Here is an 869-nt window from a genome sequence, read left to right as displayed (position 1 = left end):
TTACTGCAAAGCCGCCGCCTCTCGCGCTGTTGTGACGGCGGATGTGACGATGTGACGGTCTCCCCAGGAGGTGCAAAAGTTCCTGACGGCGCCAGCTGTTCTCCGGCCGTCGTCACTGTGCTCCTCGCCTCGCCTCGCGACCCACAGGAGCAACGGCTACAGGCTCAACACTACTCTGCCCATACACCCGTCACAGGTAGCGTCACACACCACCTGCCCACACACCCTCACAGGTAGTACCACACACCTCCATTACCTGCCCACACAGGTAGCGTCACATACCACCTCCATCCGAAAACATAGCTGTCTCAAGTAACGTCACACACCAGTACCATTTCTCCATACACCTGGTACAAGTAGCAACACACATCGTTCACAGGTAGCGTCGCACAGCGCCAGCAGTTACAGTATCTACATACGTGGTAGAAATATAATATTCGCAGATAGTGTCACTCACTATCATTACCTGCCTGTTTCAAGTAGCCTCGCACACAGTACAACCATGGCAGGTAGCATCATAGCGCATTCTGCCCACTTACCGCAGACAGATAACCTCACATACATCACCTGTCCAAACAGTTGTTACAAGGTAGCCTCACACTCATTATTTACTCCACAACCTGTCCATACACCTCAGATATCGTCACCTATTCATACATCTACTTGGAAATAGTTGAAAACCAGTCAAAAGATAACACTGGTTTTCGTCCACACTATAAGGGACCATCACAATACTCTTAGAAAACAATACCATGTGATTTGGCTGTTGCCACTATGCCGTGTCATGAAAATACACCTGCTCATTCACCACGCAGTGTAGTTAGAGTAGGTACCGTCGTACATACTAATCACTGTCTTAATATCTCACG

At 49.3% G+C, this 869-nt stretch overlaps 1 protein-coding gene across 1 annotated transcript in view; it reads left to right on the top strand.

The window, feature by feature from the left end:
- The window catches only part of LOC119593728 (discoidin domain-containing receptor 2-like), a gene marked incomplete at its 5' end in the record, with an annotated part of 119,890 nt that overhangs the window by 93,443 nt on the left and 25,578 nt on the right, over window positions 1–869 (top strand). Inside the window, 1 exon segment of the mRNA XM_037942702.1 lies at window positions 68–196. Within this exon segment, the coding sequence (XP_037798630.1) occupies window positions 68–196 (129 nt within the window).

This window comes from Penaeus monodon, chromosome 32 (assembly GCF_015228065.2).
Source record: "Penaeus monodon isolate SGIC_2016 chromosome 32, NSTDA_Pmon_1, whole genome shotgun sequence".
NCBI lineage: Eukaryota > Metazoa > Arthropoda > Malacostraca > Decapoda > Penaeidae > Penaeus > Penaeus monodon.
The sequence above is the reverse complement of the archived record's forward strand: the minus strand, read 5'-3'. Positions and strand labels throughout refer to the sequence as shown.